General features: G+C 45.1%; 2 protein-coding genes and 1 long non-coding RNA gene across 3 annotated transcripts; 1 reads left to right on the top strand and 2 right to left on the bottom strand.

Moving 5' to 3' along the window:
• Positions 1-1137: 1137 nt before the first annotated feature.
• Positions 1138-4002, bottom strand: gdf2 (growth differentiation factor 2). The gene is made up of 2 exons (XM_003961535.2): positions 3499-4002; positions 1138-3181 (listed from the first exon to the last, which is right to left on the bottom strand). Exons 1-2 carry the CDS (start codon positions 3848-3850, stop codon positions 2274-2276), a joined length of 1260 nt encoding a protein of 419 aa, XP_003961584.1. The 5' UTR covers positions 3851-4002; the 3' UTR covers positions 1138-2273.
• A 1198-nt stretch (positions 4003-5200) lies between these two features.
• gdf10b (growth differentiation factor 10b) lies at positions 5201-8624 on the bottom strand. Its single transcript, XM_003961536.3, has 3 exons — positions 8216-8624; positions 6446-7275; positions 5201-6073 (listed from the first exon to the last, which is right to left on the bottom strand). The coding sequence occupies exons 1-3, from the start codon at positions 8463-8465 to the stop codon at positions 5882-5884; spliced, it is 1272 nt and encodes a 423-aa protein (XP_003961585.1). The 5' UTR covers positions 8466-8624; the 3' UTR covers positions 5201-5881.
• On the top strand, positions 7223-8207 carry LOC115252992 (uncharacterized). The gene is made up of 3 exons (XR_003891306.1): positions 7223-7436; positions 7511-7596; positions 7687-8207. It is a non-coding gene; the product is annotated as an uncharacterized lncRNA (long non-coding RNA).
• Positions 8625-16775: the final 8151 nt, after the last annotated feature.

Genomic DNA, 16775 nt, shown 5'->3' with positions numbered 1-16775 from the left:
TTCGCTCTTTCACTGGATTAAATTCTTTCTGCGCTTATCCGGTTTTGCACAACGAGCATCAACAGTGCAGAACAGGATCTTTAAACTGTGTTCCAGTTCGGAATTACACAGCGAGGCATTATCTGAATCCGAATGTTAGAAGGTGCTCAAGCTAATCTCATCTTCTAAACCATTAATGCTGCCTGATGCCTTACACAATTTCTGGCAATCCCCTTCGCCTGTTCCAACGTGCAACCCCACTTTGGACACTGGGTCACGCTTTGTCCCCGGCTCCAGAAATCGCGTTGACATTTCCAAAAGTAAAGATAAAAGTAAGAAAAATAGAAAATGCATTGATCAATTTCAAACAAATAAATCACCATAAATCGTCATGGTTCACAGTGAAGAAATTGGTGTTTAAACCACAGGCTGGGGTGCCCCTGAGCAAGGCACAGAATTTTCCTGGTGTCCAGGGTGCGGCCCACTGCGGCTGTGCCTGGCCTGTGCGTGTTCACTACTGGTGTGTAAAGGATGTGTGAGAGGCAGAGGTCAAATTCACAATCAGTAAATGGTATGTGAGCAGATTTCATGGTTTCTTCTTTTTTTCTCTTCGATAAACCAGTAAGAGAGTTATTAATTTAGATTGTTCACACGAAGAGTTATACTGAAAGTGTGTCGATAAAAGCTAGCCAAACGCTTTTAATATTGCCTAAATGCCCATCATCTTAATTTCCTGCCAAAGATGTTAACTACCTTAGCAGAGCATTAGCAGCTAGATGCTAATGATACAAGAGCAGGCGTTAAAGAAGAACAAATTAAAGGTAAATTTCTAGATAGTTGATAGAAATAAAAAGGCTTAACCCGAAGGGCAGCTAACATTAAACTAATTTATTTGTTTTCACTATTCAATAGATCTCATGAAACCCAATAATTTTGCTCATGATATTGCATCTTTTCTTCTTCTATCACTAAAATTGTAGTATTTTTTTTTTTTTAGAAACATGCAATAAAATAGTTTAAACACCACTTGGATTTCAGCTTGATATTTTAAAACAGTTAATTTCCATTTTGTACAAAACTTCACTTTAAATACTCCTGGAAATGAATGTGTAATGAGACAAAAAGACTGTTGGGTCAAAAAAAAACATGAAAAAAAACTTTGACCTTTGATAGTGTACGTTCATCAACTTTAATCATAGATCTGTCAGGTTTTATTAAATGCCAAATAATTTTATGACAACTTATCTTTTCTACCTTAGTGGTAGAATTTTATCACCCTACATAACACAAGTTGGATGAAACTTAAGCAAGGACGCGTGCTTTATAAGCTAATCTTTATAAGCTAACCTTTATAAACTAACCTTTATAAACTAATCTTATAAGCTAACCTGTATAAGCTAACCCTTATAAGCTAACCTTTCTGTACAAGCTGTTAGTAATCATGCAGAAATGTACAACAAATCATACTGCGTATAGTTACAATAACAATGTACAGATTTACATTAAAGGGAGCACAGGATCATTTTCTTCCCATTTTGTAAAAATAATAATAACACATTTATTGATGGGCCATAATAATAAAATGAATATATCTTGTGGAACCCAAAGAAATTGTTAAAAAGAATGAATTACTTATTGGAGGATCATACACTACCAAATATATCAGAAATGTATCCCCCCCTTGCTTTTTTTTAAAAAGACTAATGAGAATTTTATGTACATACACTATAACACAATATTAAATACATATATTCTATCAATTCATGTGGATATTTCCGATGGTGTGTTGGTCATATGCTTGGAAATGAAGCCTACTTACTGTACGCTCTATTTCAGAAGTGTATGACCATATTCTGTGCATCCATGGCTTCGGAGGTGCTGGTGTCATGCATTCATAAAAACATTCCGTAATTCAATGGCATTCTAAAATATAAAACTGCTACGTCGGCATTGCGATTGTGTTTGTGCTGACATACTTGATCTAAGTTCCATGAAAACCAGTAAATAAATTGAATTGATAAAGTTCTAATTTAGCACACTCTGATATCTGGTAGCAGTAGAAATGTTGGACGTGAACGTGGGTCTTAATGCAGTGAAAGACGGCTAAGGGCTGCTCTCCTGCTAACGTGTAAGAACAAGTACGCTATAGTCTTGGCTAGCTGTTAGCTGGTGGGGCTCCTGTCTGTTTAGCTGAAACTGAATAGCTATTTTACGAAACAACACCAATGGAACTCATCAGGTATGATCAGATTTAAATAACAGCAGGTTGGGCACCGGCTCGTTCACTTCTCCAACTACCTGCAGCCACATTCAGCGACCTTCATCTCTTCGTAAAGGTATCTGATAGTGAGGCGTCCGTTCTCCTGATACATGACTGTGATGGGGTCCAGTTTGATGGGAACGCAGCATGCCATGTTGGCTTTCTTGGGGTCCCTGATGTTCATCAGAGTCTGGATGAGGGCGTGCTTTGATGGGGTCATTTCTTCCGTCAGGGGGTGGTAACACTGGCCTCGGCATTCGAAGGCGTCGTACTCGGGTGGCGCCACGATCCAGCTGTCCCAGCCGATGTCTTTAAAGTTGACTTTGAGAGAGGTCCGTCTGCAGTATTCCCGCTCGGCCTTCCTTTTCCTTCTCCGCGGATGCAGGACCTCTAGGATCTCATTGGGAAGCGGGTCGTCTCGGCTCCAGTCAGCGCCCGAGTGGAAGATGGTGTCTTCTTCGTGGAGGATCATCTCCCTCAGCTCCTTCTTCGCCTCCCTCCTCCTGCTGCCGAGGTCGTTTGAGAAGATGATCAAAGCCGCTGATGTGTTGTCTCCCACGGTAACGCTCATGTTCAGACAGCCCTCGCCGTCGCCGCCTCCGCAGTCCTTCCTGTCCACGAAAACATCAAAAACAGTGGCCCCGTGGCCCGACCTGATCCAGTTCTGGACCGCCTTGGCCACGTCCAGCGTCTCCCACGTACCCTGCGACGCCGACACCTCCCTGCCCACCAAAAGCTGCGTCGTGGACGTGAAGTTGAGGTAATCCACCTCGTACACTTTAATGGTGGCCTTGTATTTCTGCGAGGTGACCCGTGGACTTTGGTCTGGAAGGAAGAGGAGCTGCAGTTCAGCAGCGGTGATCTTCTCATGACCGGGGATGGTGATGTTGAACCTCAGCCTGTGTCTGGACTTTGTGCCGTCGGTCACAGAGAGAGAGATGTCTGCCAGAAGGACACAAAGGAGTGAGAGGAGGTGGCGGGAAGCGACTCAGGCTCCGTCCTGGGTGTTGCTCGATCAGGAATAGTGTCGCTAACGTTAGCTTTCGCTATCTCCCGAGCGCTGCTTTACAAATATTAGGTGTTTCTTTTAACGAATCATCGCCTCAAACATGAAAAAGGCACCGGTGAAAATATGAAAAACAGAGAATTTGTCAAAAGTAGTAAATGTTTAAGCTTCAGCAGCCTCCTCTTCAGTACAACCACGAATGAACGCGCTGCTCATATGTGTCAAAATAAACGAGAGCTGTGTATTTGTTTACCTTGCACACCGAAGCTGCGTATGACATCAGACTGAGGGATTGCTGAGCTGTCTGAGGCGTACTTGTTGTAAAGCTCCATCATAAACTGAGGAGGGGAGATCTTGCTGTGCTCTTGAGGAGCATCTGACAGGTTGAGTTTCCTCAGAAAGCCCTCCTTCATGGTTCCCAGAAGGTTCTCCATCCTGGTGTTGGTATCTTCCTCCTCCAGAAGGTCCTCCTCTGACAGCTGAGAGTAGAGCTCCTCGGGTTCCTCGCTCTGGATGTCATTGTGGAGAGGTTTACAGGTGCAGGAGCCCGTGGAGACCACCAGGCTCAGACACAGCCGCAGCAGGAACCATCTGGAGCCGCGCATCGTGGAGTCGGACGCCCTCGAAGCCACGGAAACTTTACCTTCTTCCCTGCCTCAATGCACACTTTGTGATGGCAAGGTTGGAATATGGGGATCCCCGACTCCAGGACCGCTGTCCTGGTGTCCGCTCCCATGCTCCCAGAGTAAACAGGAGGACTTGTGTCAACCAAAATAGTAGCTTGTCCGTGCTTATCGCTGCCATTGATGCCTTCTTTCAGGCTTTGTTATCATTAGAGGGCTGGCTGCTAATGAAGACACTGTAAACACTCCAGGACGATAATGAGGGACTGGAATGACTGACGAACCAGACATTTCCATCAAATTCCTTCTTTCCCAGCTCGGTGATGAAATGAGGACAGTTAGATGACACATTTCATCTTCCCCACCGACGTCGCGGTGCTCTTTCCCCCCGACGACGTTGTCTTAAATACACGTGTGGTGGGGGTCACGCTCCTGTCTGGCATCATCTTTACCCTCTCGGTGATAAAAAAGATCACTCCTATGTCCCAACGCGGCCTTCCGACAGGATAAGACGGCTCATTCGAGGCCACGTGGAGAGCGATTACTGCTCCTCATAGCGATGTGGAAACATCACACGCTGCATGTTTTCCAGCAGAAACAAAAAGGGAGTGAGCCGCTCTCCTCGGCTGTGAAATCCCGGCTAATTTTGAAGGAAAAGCTGTTGTTACTGGTGGGAAATGACCAAAACGCCAGCCCAGAAAACGCCACAGGAAGCTGCCATTTTTGGCAGCTCTTTGACATAAACGCCAGACAAAACAGGTTTAGATCTTTAGATTTTACCGACTCATTTAACTGATGGCTTTATTGCGGACGTTATAGTTCCTCCACCAGAACCAGGGCCCGGTGCGTGTTCTCTGTGTCAGAACTGACCGTCAGCTCATCTTCAGGCTGACAGGTTGACGCTTTTATTACACGCGTTTAGATTCGGCTCCATGCAAATGTAGCATCCCACAGTGTCGGTGGCCGCCTGCACCGCGATGTCTTTATCACTTCAGGGCTGTCGCCACGGCAGCCACGAGTCAATGCGTCCGGGGACATTGGCCTGAGTTAAGCTTTACATGAATCCTGTGCATCCTAATAGTCACTATGAATAGAAACTTTCAAAATGACATCTAAACATCCAACAGCCCCGTCTTATTCTCCAATTTTTCACGAGGATTATTGTTTTATTTTGAGTCACTGGGATATGATTTTGTAATTTCAATGAACCATTTGTGAATAGGTAATTAAACCGTTATTACCTTTCAGGAGGTATTATGGGGCAGCTACACCTTCACGCTTGGGCAAATGTTTGCATGTACACGTTTTGGAACCCTGGTGTGTGACTGTGTGTACACTTCATAGGCAATTTATTTGTAAAACACAACATAAATACTCAAACAAATCCATGAATACGTTTAGATATTATTATTATGTTATTACATTACTATTAGAAAGTGTAGGTGTTCCTTAAGCTACTTTATTTATGCATTAGGGAGAAAAGCTGCCCAGGCGTTTTACCACATGTGGACACTAGATGGCAGCAACGTACCGCATGACCCTCCATGCTATAGAAAAACAAATAAAAACAAATCCACGGATGCAATATGATATCAACTCAGTAGGTGTCATTATATACACGATACAAAGGAATTACTATTGATTACAAAAGATATGACCTCTCATGCATAACTAATTTTGCAGATATACGGGAGGCGTTGAATTATTAAATATGTCACTCTGACACAGAATGAAAGAATATCCACGTGGTTCCTTCTGTAACTACAATATTTACAACATGAGGGCTCGGTTCTCTGGTTCTAGAGTCTGTGATGCGCCACATACAAGTCAAGGTCCAAATCCATGGAGACTGTTCAGGATACGGACAGGTGGACCCTGTTCCAAAAAGACATCTGAGTCCAGGAGTCATGAGTTTATGATCAGCTGTCCTTGACATTACCAACTTGTCCGTTACTGTTCCTGACGTCTACTTTTCTTCCTCTTCATATTTCCTCTTCACCAACCCCAGGGAATCTATCGACAGGCGCAGGTATCCACAGACATACCAGGGTAAACCTTGAGCACCAGGTTCCTGCCGGGATCGAGGAAGAGGACGCTGAGAGGACTCATCTTCTCCGGGACGCAGCAGGGCTCCGGGATGCCCGGGACGATTCCCACTGCTCGCACGATGCTTTGGATGGTGGCGTGGTTGGAAGGATGCACCAGCTGCGGAGACAGACAGTAAAACTGTCAAAGTTAAGGTAGGTAAAGGAATACTGGCAATGATGACATGATGAGGGAATAGAATAGAAAAACATGTTGACAGTGGATGTGAGGTGAGATGCTTTGGAAGCAGAACCTACAGAATCTCATATGTGTTCCCTAAAAAACAAGAGATGAGTTTAACACTGGTCCACGCCTGAGCAAAGGTAACACGAGAGGCTTGTCTCATCACTGCTTCCTACCACCAGGGGGCAATAAAGATGTTTTAATTCACTGATGTCATCCATTCTTCTGCCATTGAAAACATCAACTGCTAAATGTGAAATAAAACTAAAGGTGCATGATGAGAGGGCGACTGATGTCACATGAACTCACTTTGGGGATGGGGAACCCACACGTGCCGGCGCAGTAGTAGGCGTCGAAAGACTTGGGCGCCAGCACCCACTCGCTCCAGCCGATGTCGGCGAAGTCCACCCGGAGGTAGCGCCTGGAGCACGCTCTGGGCTCGCTCCACTGTCTCCTCCTGGCCTTTTTCATAGTCCTCTCATCAAAGCTGAGCACCTGTGGCTTACTGGGACCTTCCTGACCTGGTCTCCTTCCTTTGGCCTGCACTTTGGCCTTGGTGGGGAAGTACGTGTTCTGCCACAGCTCGTGGGTCTTCAGGCTGTTGTAGGGCACCTCAGGGATGTCGTTGGTTTGGATCTGGTAATGGTGGAGTTCCCTCCGGATTCTCGAGGCTGATGATGACTGAAGCGCTTCCTCGCTTACTGGCAGGGTTCCGTAGCGCTGCAGCGACAAGGCCACGCTGTTCGGCTCGTCTATAGCTCGATCGTCAGCGTACACCAGGATGTACGGCAGGTCGGCTTGGACATAGTCCTTTTTCTGCTTCGCCCTGAACCCCAAGTCAAACTCCACTGTCAACACAAGGTCTTTGACCTCCCGAGCACGTTCCACCGCCGCAGTTATATCTCCGGTTTGCCAGGAGCCTCTCTTAAAGGGTGCGAGCGTTACATTTCCCAGAGCTCCATGAAACACGAGGCGAGGAGCATCGGGGGGCGGCTGCTGGAGGCGCTTTTGGAAACATGACGTCCGCCGGTGGTGGCGCGGCCACTTGTAGAGGAAGTGAAAAGAGGCGAAGAGGATGAGCTCGGAGTCCTGGATGGTGGACAGGTTGAACTGGAACACGTCCTTTCCGCGAAGGACCCCTGGGTTAAAGAAGAGCAGACCAATGACATGGGTTCTGGTGAAACCCCAGCTTTTTTGTCATCCCGCTTCCACACTCAATCTTTTTTTTTTTGAGAGAGAGACATGATAAAAAAAAAGTCAAGAGCGCTGTGTTCACTGCTTCAACGGCGCAGATGTGCAGGTAAAATCAAGCTGTTGCCTTGACCTTTTCCTCCCCTCTCCCCTTTACATTCCCTTACCATCTCACTCTGGCAGGTTTGACCGACCGCGGCCGATACACCGCGAGCGTATCTCGCTCAACACGTCTGACTGACATGAGCAGCAACATGGAAGATATTAAGGTATAAGTGCCTCCTGCATGCATGACCAAAAAGCCTCATCCTAGATCGCTATCGGGAAGTCCAACCTTGTCTCCTACACTTCCTCCACAGCCTGAAAGACAAACATTGGATCAGCCAAGTAAGCTTGTCACGGGCATATGGAAATGCTTATATGAGAAAGAGCTCCTCTGAGGCTTTACCTCGCTGTGGCCGCCATCTGAGCATGATAATAGGCTCTTGTCTAACACCTCGGCTGTTGCTGCTACCGGATAAGAGCACCCCGGTGTGATTGTCGCCTATTTCAATAAGTCATCCCACTCGGTGGGTATTAAAAGCTGATATCTGAACAAATCTGATTATATTGACGTGGAAAGAGGATTATAATGCCTAAGCAAAAAGTTTACCAAGCAGTGTAATTCAACATGGCTAGCTTTTTAGGACTAAAATTCACATTTTAGTGAGACTTAATGATTGAAATTTTCTTTGGTAACCCTCAAAATAAAACACAATACTTTACAAATAGTTTTTTTTTTTTTTTTAACAAATCCTATGGGTTTGGTGGCATAAACGACATTTTGGGTGACTCTGAATGCATCCCCTCCTTTGTGGTCATACTTTCATGCAGACTGCGATCACTCACTCGGGACAGCTTTAAAACTCCTCACTGTGTTTCCGTCGCTCTGCCTCTGCGGTTCTTTGCTGTACCTCTCATACACTTTGAACATGCTCACGGAGACCATGTCCCGGGTGGCGCCGTCGTGCGTAAAGACGCGCTCCTCTGCAGCGAGCGGGACATCGGTGGCTTGAGCGAGATCCTCAGTTAGGAGTCTGCCCAAGCTGCACTCCAGAATCAGTAACAAGTGCGTGGTGTAGAAGATCCTGCTCGCCATGGTCGAAGCTGGAGAGGATTATTCCATTAAAGTGTAGTCAGAGGTGACTTTTCCCTGCTTTTGCCGCCCACTCAGACTTCGAGCCGGTATCCAGGTAATCCGCGTCAGCTCCGCGCTCCACGGGTCACCGTCCACAGCTGTTGGTGCGGTGGGCGGGGCCTGAGGGAGGCGCGCTCGTCAATGTCCGGCTGTTGGGCGACAGAGCGCGCACACGTGAAACTTATCTGAGAGGAAAGTTAAGGGAAGATTGAATTAATTCGGATTTCAAAAACGTCGAAAGCATTAATTGGTACTTTGGTACCAAAAGGTTTAGAGATTCGACTCATAATTCCAATCCCTGATATTTTCTAAAGTCTTATCTTATCAATAATAACATGCATGGCCCATGTTTTAATATTCTCTAATATTATTGTCTTCTCTTTTTGCCCACTTGCCCCCCCCCCCCCTTGCACATTTATTGACCTTGTATATATTATAATACCCATATATGCATTTATCTACATGTTTTGTAGATACCTGGAAGTGTTTTAAAAAATAAAATAAAATGGTTGATGGTGTTTGAGGGATAGCTGCAGCCAAATACCCTTAGAGTTAGTGTTTAAAAGCATTATTTGACATGTGGAAATGATTTGAACATCACAACAAAGGAGAAGGAAGAGAAGCAGCCTGCAGAATGTCTGCCACTGATGCCAATGGGACAGGAAACACAAATGACCTTTCCACCACCTGAAAAACGTTCTATTTTAATGCAGTAGCAGTTTGCCTTCCATTATCCGTGCTGACTTTAGCAGTACCCTGCTAAGAGAAAATAAACTAAATAAATAAATGGCTTATTGAGTGATTGGTGCGGATTTTTGGAAGAAACCACGCCGATGTTGAAAAACATTTCACTTGCATTTTAACGGCACAAGCGGAGCCATCTGGTTCTATTCTACTGGGAATGGGACACAAACCCAAAACTCTGAGAAGAGACCTTGCAGAAACGCAACCAAAATCTTTGCTATCAGCGCAGATTTAAATGTGGTTGAAATAAGCTGGAACAGCCGCTGAGAAACAGAGTTGGGGTACCAGATTTGGGATGGTGACGTCAGCTCCGACGGCCAGCTCGTAAATCTGTGTGACAGGCCGACCAACAGCAGAAAATCAACATCTTATTTTGAAATTTTCCTCTGCTGCATGTGATGCAACACAATAGTGTCCCTGTGAGACAGATGGCTGCTGGCGCAGAGCCGCCACAGGTCAGACGGCTATTAAAATACCTCCTACTAGCCAGGACGGGGATCACAAGGCTCCCATTGACACCACTGTGTCGTGCAGCAGAGATAAAGAACTGGGCTGGGACCTGGATCGTCTTTACTAAAACACTGGTGTGTTCAGAGGGTCGAGCTCCTTCAGTGAAAGATCAAGGCAGCATCTCTGTCTCCACCCGGCCCAGTATCAAATCCTGTTATCACTCAGCCTGAGGTTGTCTAATTGCTTGCAACAGGGTCAGAAACACTGATGTTGACCTTCAGATTTTTCTTTTGATGGGTCAATGCCCTGAAAAGTGGCATCTGGCGGATATGTTACTATTGTCTCGCTTGTGGAAAAAAGACAACATGTCTCTCTACAGGCTCAGATCTCTTCACACCTCAACAAACATGAATGACTAAGCATCAACAAGCACTTTTTAAGTTCTCATTTAGCACCTATATCAAGGGATATAGGTGAAGGTCTCCTGAAGAGCAAACAAAAGGCTCTAATGTTCTCTGAATGATTCCTGCAAGCTTCTTCACATTACTAACATCATCTGGAAGACCTGGAAAAAAAGTCATATCTGAACTGGTCATATTCCTTAAAAAAGAATTGTCAATAATTCGATAATAATGGCCACTAATACAGTTTGTTATTTTTAATCCTCGTCATCGAATCGTTTGTGGGTTTCGGTTGTTTTTCGATGCTATATGGTGGACTGGCATGGAGCTGCAGTGGTTAGCACAGTCAGCACAGTGGTTAGTGCAGTCATCCTTGCAGAAAGAAGGTTATGGGTTCAATTCCAGCTTGATGGTTTTTATGTTCTCCTTGGGTCTGTGTGGGGTTTCTGCAGATATTCCAGCCCCACATGACTTTGATTAGGAATACCAGATAATGGATGGATGGATAAAGTTCTGGACCATCTTGACTGACAGCCAACACTCTATTTGTTGAAAGGGGACAAAAGCCTGGATTCAAACTGCTGCGACTCCCTGGACGCATCTGTAGCCACCGTACCAAAGTTACGTCAGCGCAGCGATTAGCTGCCACTTCAAAGGTCGTTTCAGAGTTTATGAGAGTGTGTCACACCCACAGCAAACGTACAAGAGCCTTTCAGTTTACTACTTCCCCGCAACATAAAAAGAAGAGAAAAGCAGACGTGGTTTGCTCCGACTGTATATTGGTATATTCCAAAAAACATGCTTTGTCCAATGAGAACAAATGGTCCTTCAGTCACCTCATCTCTGTTCCACATGTTGGTTAAACATGCTGTTAGTGTGTGTTTAGTCAGGAAAATTCTTTTTGTTACGCCGTGAGGACTTTTTAACCCCTTAAAGCCCTACTCTATTTATCTCAAACAACTTGAGCCATCATATTCATGGCTGAAACCACTTTTGAGAGTTGTCAGACTTGGTTGAGTGTGTGTCCAGATCCAGGTTCATTCCAAAAGAAAAAGACACACCACCAAATTGATTGATTGAAACCTGAGAGTACTTTATCGATCAAATGTGTACAATTACAAGCGGGTTACTTTAAAAGTTGAATCAAATGTTTCTGATTCATGCTGAAGGTTTTAAAGAAAAAAAGAAGTCAAAACTGAGGCGAGTCGCATGCGGTGGAGAGAGAACACTCGTCAGCTGCAGCTGATGAGTTGCTGGTTGTAACTTCAGCACGAGCTGCCGCAAGTGTTGAAGCACTCGGTTAACCATCTTCCCTTTATGACTCACTATAAATGTTTTGTGCATTTTTTTAAAGGCTTTCTTGAGGTTTTATTCCTTTGCCCACACAAACAGCCCAATCTCAGCCTGGGCTGTTCAAACGAGATGGGTCTGAGTGACAGCGGGAGGCACAGGCGCACCATTAGGAAATAGACGTTCATTAGGAAACGTCTATTAAAGAACCAGCTTGTCTTTTACAACATCGTTCATAAGACAGCTTTCCTGCACGCCTTTTTCTTCCTTCTCAGGATAACCTGGGGTTCAAAATTTGCTCTCATTCACAGAATATTTGCCTGGGGTGCTCGTCGGGATGGGGAGGACAGACTAGCCCACCATGTTGCTTTTGGCCAGAGATTTCATCCCTCATCCTCCCACTTTTTCCCTCCTCCTCCTCCTCCTGTTCTTCTTTCTCCCTTGGACTTGTTTTGATAGGGCTGACTGCAGCTGAATGACCATTCATACTCTCTCCTGTAGGATATGGATGTGTGTGTGTGTGTTGTATGAGGGGCATGACGCCCCCTGCATCTGATGTTTGCCAAAATGCACACACACACACACACACACACACACACACACACACTGGGAGATATCCGGTTGTCCCATGCATTAGTGCCAGCTGAAAGTGGAATGTGAGTGGAAACTTGGTCCTAACATGTTTATGACTCCTAATTGCTGCAATTTGACCAGCTTAAAGGGAAAATAAACAATGACTGACATCTGAGGAGAAGCTGACTGAATTTGACATTTATTCATTCACCTGACCGAAGGCATAAATGTGTGCATGTGTATTTCTAGTCAAACTGCTGCAAAAAGATCGGGCAGTTTGGTCGGGACCGGTCCTTCCAGTATCTGATGTCCAGCACAAAGATGGATATAACTTATGAACATCTCCTTTCTGGGGAGTCCACTGGGTTTGTCCTCCAGCTCCTGTGGGTCAACACCCTGGTGTTCTAGGGTGTGCTGGGAGATGCAGTAGGAAGTGTAGATCCATTCCACACCACTGAATGTTTGGTATCAGTACTCATCTAACGGACCATTAGCTTTGATGGTCGGTCTTGGTGATGTGCTGCACAGTCTGGGTTTGCAGCATGCAGACAAACGGTTCTGGAGAAATTCGAAGACAGAGAATACTTAGCATCAATGAAGTACAAGAGGACAACAATAGTCTGTAAGGAAGCAAATGACAACACATTATACAGAACTATCCTTTTTGTTAATTTTGGTTTGTAATAAAGTAAAAAATTACTATAATATGGCCACGAGCCATCACAGGCATCACCAGCAGGGTCTCCCTAACTGAGCCGCTGCATTTGAGGCTCCCACTGTGGTGTGTGTGAGCTGTAGAAACTGTCATATTGGCTCAAAGAGGCTAAACCAGAGTGGAGAAGCAGCTTCCTGCAACAGGGATCTCTCGCGCAGCCACTGGAGATCAAATTCCCATAAAATTCCCTGTCAGAGGTCTTCTTAACTGCAGCCACATTCCCCCTGGGCTGCCTGCAAGCCGGCGTCAGATCAGGTCCGTGTGGCGGGTCCGTCAGAAGCACACGTGGGGAGTCACTTATTAATCATTGGCTGCAGACAGTGGCTCTGACTACTAAACCGAGGTAATGGGGGGCTTACTAACCCTTTTTAGATACCAACTAATGTGCATTAGTCCAAAACCGCTTGAACCCCAACAAAACCCCACACAGTACCACCCTCCCCCTGGCTCCACACAAACAAGGCCAACAGCATGATGGATTTCAGCCTTGACATGGTTTTCCTCAAACTGCCCAATTAGGGGGAAAAAACCCCATCTGTAGGTTATAATTATTTTTTCCTCTTTAAGAAGGTTAAGACCTCATTGTGTCTAACGCAGGGCTTGATGGTCCTCACAAAGGAAATTTTCTTTCATTATGGTCGGGAATTAAAAGTTGCGGTAAACCGCACCACACAAAAGGAACAAGAGATCTTAAAATTGGAGGCTGAACTCCAGACAAGTGAAGGAAATGGGTTGAAAACTCTGGCGTAGACGGCCCTGAGAAGGGTCGTTCCGCTGCTTATCTCTCGGCGTACAAAAACATGTCGGCCTTTAAATGCTCAAACGTTACACACTACCGAGGGTCAGTCTGCGAGGGTGTGATGGACGAGTCTGAATGCCTCCCATGAGGAGGGCTTTCATTTACTAGATGGTGATCACTCCCCTCAAGTCTTTTAAAGGCTGCAATTTTGGCGATCTGTCCTCGGCGGCCCCTGTCTGAGAACAATCACCCGCAACGTGTTTGTCAGTTATTTGAAAAATTGACAACCATCTCAGATTGCACCTATTATTCACATCCCGGGCTTCTGGGACAGCTGCGCTTGAGAAGCGAGCGTGATTGCGATATCTTTTCATTGCCAGTGGAAATGGTTTCGCAGCACCGAGCTCTCTGGTCGGTTTCACACTCCGGGGGCAGATCCGCGCTTGTACTTGGCTGCACTTTGTTACACTGTGGTAACTACCTCCAGACTGCACCGGTGTTTTGACAGAGCGCAAAATCAAGCTGCCACGGTGAGATAAAGCTGCAGGATTAGCTCAGCTTTGTTGGATTTATCTTGTATTTTTCCTATTAACAAAGAAAAAAGCTTAAGGCAACATACTGACACAATCAGCCGGTCATTGTGACCCCCAGAGCAGGACTAAATGTCAGTACTCAATTTTGGCAATGTAAATTCTCACCACTAGATGCTACCAAATCTCACAGACCTTAAAAGGTATTAGGATTGTAAAGCGTGTGAAGGATCAATCACGGGAGGAAGCGGCCATGCAACCATATGCAGCCGGGCAGATTTGAAAGAATCAGATTAAAAGTCACTGGCGTTTACATCAGTACCAGTAGGAGGGCCCCCTGTTGTTTACGCCAGCGATAAGCCGACAAAGGTGGAATTGGCCAAGTGCTCAGAAGTATACATCACTTCAGCTACCCTAGAGGATCGGCCATTTTCCCATCATCCCTCAGCGGGGACGTTGCTCTCTGCACTAATGGAGAATTCCTCTGACTGTATACTTCCTGCTCTGTTTATTCCCCTCTCTGTCTTCACTCCTGTCTCACGTTTTCATCAGATCAGTGCTGTCGTCGACGTTGCGGCGAAGCCGTCTGTAAATCGTATGTTCTATCGCCGCCCCGCTCAGGCCGCCCGTGCGGTGACTAAACCTCTGACTGATCGGTGTGCAGAGTGACACTCTGTACGTCAGTGCTTCTGTCAGTCACACACTATTTGAATTCTGTGACTTCCCCCCAAGCCAAACCTGAGCTTTAATATTGTCTTTTCATGCGAGAGAATGGAATTAAGTCAGTACGTTTCAGACTTCGCGTTTTTTGGCCAGGCGCATTGTTTTCCTTGGACGCTACACTCCAAGTCTGTTGAAAGGAAGCAAGTTTTTTTTTTCATATCTATAAATGGGCCCTTTTCATGTATTCACCCGGGACTGCTTGCTTTTTGAAAGGATTTATGAGGATATGGCTTTATATTCAGTGAGGGGCCCCACATTTGTGCCGTGTAGTCACTTACTCCATCATATTGAGGATGATATGGAATGGCTGGGCTCCCTGGAACTGGACCATCGTGGTATGTATCAGAGCGGTTTGCCAAAGTGCCGGCGATGAAAGGAGTCAGCGAATCGCTTCCCGACTCCTAAAGCCAATGAGTAATGGAGAGAAGAGGCTAGCAGAGAGAAGAGGAATGAAAGAAAGCAGAGGGGTGATGGAAGAAACAGGCGGTGATATCTTCATGTACCAGAGATGGAAGGATCAGCCTAAAAGTGAAGGAGAAAATGTGAATGTTTTAAATGAATGCTCTGCCCTGGCATGCCTCTGGAGCTTACCTGCTCCATCACCTTCCTACTGGAGGTTCAAAGCCCAATGGCTCATTTTAATCATGGCAGATGCCACAGTAGGTGAAAAAAAGACTTGGTTAGCGAAGAAGACTTTTTGACTCAAACAGTACAACAGCAGCAGTATGGCAGCAGCTCGAGACTCAGGGGAACACATCCGCACCCAAAAAAATATTTCACCCACAAGGCGCATTTATTTGGTGAGTAAGTCTGCAGATATAGAGCTCTGAATTAAAGAAGGTGGCTGCCACATATATAAGTGGCATGCAACAGACAGCATACGTCCCTGAGTACTTTATGGCTTTGCAGTGTCCCCTAACAGCAGTGGATTAAAGCACACACACTTCAAATGCTGCTAACCTTAGGTTTGATTAAGTCCATAATTGGAAATAATACTTGCGATTACATCAAAATACACTTCTGGCCATCAGACCAGACATACCTGAATGTGTAATTGTCCACTTTCAGGGTGAAACAAGCTTATCAATCACCTCCTCTCTGACTTACCTGTGCAGTTTCAAGCCTACATAAACTATATACTGGTAAAAAAAAACATGGAAAAATAGATGACATTGATTTGGATTTGTGGCCTGGGTGCTCTTGAGAAAATGTTCGGTTTATTTTTCCCTTAAAAGTGAAGTGAGATATCCATCCCTGGTAATAGACCGTATCTTCTTCAATGCCAAAAATGTTCCGTACTATTTGAGTTTCCATTCCTCCAGCGAGCAGTGACTCCGATCTCAGTGTGTTGGCTCTAAATCCTGCGAGAAATCTAACTTCATATTTCATAATGTCTCATCCTGTTTGCAGCCCTAAAAGTGCAAATTTCCACTTATATTCCACTATCTTAATACAAACATCAACCCAAGTGATGTTTAACCGATGTTTCATTTGACGGTACATTGACCAGGTTTTTGGGTAGTTTGTGAGGTTTTGGAGGAGTTCTGTGAATGTTTGAGCAGATATTATATTACTCAAGCCTCTTGAGCCTTTATCTTGACCTCCTCTGCTTGTCAGATTATTGCTCATTCTGACGTGCTTACCAAATGTTATTCTTCCTGCTTTTTAATTCCTTTTATAATTATGTTTGGCTTATTTGTCATCTTTTTTCAATTTCTTGCTTCAACATCTTTAAGCTTGTATTTCACCCTAAAAACGTCTAGAATTACTATTTCCAGTGCCAGATATGAAAATTTATTCTAACTAAAGTAAACAGCTGATAATTGTTTAAACTGTCCGACTCTATGCTGACTTAAAGTCAGATTGACAAACCATACCTCACCTTCTTTGGAGCTTTTCATGTTGTGGCTTCCCTCTTACTTTTAAACCCAGGTCCAAAACCGTAAACCAGGTTCTAACGTTAACGCCAACCGTGCACACAAAAGCATCATCTTTAGCTTGTGTACTCTTTTATTATCTAATTATTAACCTCAGATGTTCAAGATAAAGTTGTCTTTGGGAGAAGATAATAGCAACAACAACAATAATAATGATCATAGAAAGGAG

Source organism: Takifugu rubripes, chromosome 1 (genome assembly GCF_901000725.2).
Source record: "Takifugu rubripes chromosome 1, fTakRub1.2, whole genome shotgun sequence".
Lineage (NCBI taxonomy): Eukaryota > Metazoa > Chordata > Actinopteri > Tetraodontiformes > Tetraodontidae > Takifugu > Takifugu rubripes.
The sequence above is the reverse complement of the archived record's forward strand: the minus strand, read 5'-3'. Positions and strand labels throughout refer to the sequence as shown.

What these genes read in the sequence shown, in the direction of transcription:
- gdf2 (XM_003961535.2), bottom strand. Translation starts at nt 3,850, where the DNA reads ATGCGCGGCTCCAGATGGTTCCTGCTGCGGCTGTGTCTGAGCCTGGTG. An exon ending in ACGCAGCTTCGGTGTGCAAG is followed by an intron (nt 3,182 to 3,498) that starts GTAAACAAATAC and finishes TCCTTCTGGCAG; the next exon opens with ACATCTCTCTCTCTGTGACC.
- gdf10b (XM_003961536.3), bottom strand. Translation starts at nt 8,465, where the DNA reads ATGGCGAGCAGGATCTTCTACACCACGCACTTGTTACTGATTCTGGAG. An exon ending in GAGTTTTAAAGCTGTCCCGA is followed by an intron (nt 7,276 to 8,215) that starts GTGAGTGATCGC and finishes TCTTTAACCCAG; the next exon opens with GGGTCCTTCGCGGAAAGGAC. An exon ending in GTGGGTTCCCCATCCCCAAA is followed by an intron (nt 6,074 to 6,445) that starts GTGAGTTCATGT and finishes CTGTCTCCGCAG; the next exon opens with CTGGTGCATCCTTCCAACCA.